General features: G+C 38.9%; 1 protein-coding gene across 2 annotated transcripts in view; it reads left to right on the top strand.

The window, feature by feature from the left end:
• The window catches only part of arhgap46a (Rho GTPase activating protein 46a), a 41474-nt gene that overhangs the window by 34103 nt on the left and 6064 nt on the right, over positions 1-1307 (top strand). For both annotated transcript variants that reach the window (XM_014017729.1, XM_014017730.1), the window contains exon 6: positions 1009-1082. In XM_014017729.1, coding sequence (XP_013873183.1) covers positions 1009-1082 — 74 coding nt within the window. The remainder of the gene's footprint in view (positions 1-1008; positions 1083-1307) is intronic.

Raw genomic sequence — 1307 nt, forward strand, 5'->3', positions numbered from 1 at the left:
AACTCTAGAGTGCATATTTTGTGTCCATGAAAAAAACTATTACAGAAAATACGTATTACAATATTAAAGAACTGTTCTGTTAATTTGATGAAAAAATTTAAAATATCCAGCACACTCACATCAGAGTAACTTATAGATTTGTTGTTAGAATAATCGATTAATCGAAAAAATAATCGTTAGATTAATCGATTAGAAAATAATAGTTTGGTACAGCACTAGTCAGATTAGCTGCAGTTACACACTAGCGTAAAAGTCACCTGTTTGCTATAAAGTCGAGTGTTTTGACCGCAGGGAACATACAACTAAGTGTTTGTTACTTTATAAATCTCTTGGGTAAGTTTTTCCTCCTGGACCTGGCTTGAGTACTTGATGTAGGGATGATTCCAAGAAGAGGAAAACACCTCTTTCCGTTACCTCAGGGATGAAAGACGGGGATGAGATCAGAAACAGAGATGTAGATATAAAATATTTCTTGGAAGAGTTTTTCCAGAACACATCAGTTTTTTACTACCTTAAGCCTTTTTTTAATGTATCTGGTCTTGAGTAAACAGTTCTTTAAATTTCCTTCTCTTCTACAACAGATCTTGGCTGTACTGTAGCYGTTTACAGCAGGTAGAAGTCAGGAGACCTCGGGAGGCCTCTTGTGCTCCTCCGGAGGCCTTTAGGTCTGAGTGCAGATGAGTCACCTGAGCGTTGGCTGTGTGGGCTGAAGCTTTTGTTCCTCCGCAGTAAATCTTCACTCAGCCTGACAGTTCAGCCAGGTCTACTCTAATCCCCATATGCCGGAATCGCACCGTCAACATGTCTCTCTAGTCACCGCTGCCTGCCTCTCGTTTGACATCTGTGGGAAATAAAAACACTGCTGTTCCTGTTCRTGGGAAAGAATGCAGATAATTTATTATTTTGTGCTTTCTGTAATGACTGATGCTTAAGGGATGCTGAGGGCTTTAACATGGGCTTGTGTCTTGACTTTTTGGTCCTGAATTTGCCTTTTCTGTCATCCTTAAGGCCTTCCTGTTAGCACGTACGCCAAGTTCTGCCATCGGAAGCTGCTGAAGGTTGCAATCACTGGTGGCAAAAAGGTAAGAGAAAATCAAGAAATTAAACATGGCAATTACAAATATATTAGAGGTGCAACGATGAAGAAGATTCACAATTTGGTTCGGTTTGATACTTTAGTCTGACGGTTCGATATTTTTTTCTATACAAAAAGGAGAAATGTCCATGTCCTCCTTAAAGAGTAACTTACCCCAAAATTAACTTTTTTTAGCTGATAAACTGTCTAGAATGTGTCTAAAATGTTATAT

Source organism: Austrofundulus limnaeus, unplaced genomic scaffold, assembly GCF_001266775.1.
Source record: "Austrofundulus limnaeus strain Quisiro unplaced genomic scaffold, Austrofundulus_limnaeus-1.0 Scaffold175, whole genome shotgun sequence".
NCBI lineage: Eukaryota > Metazoa > Chordata > Actinopteri > Cyprinodontiformes > Rivulidae > Austrofundulus > Austrofundulus limnaeus.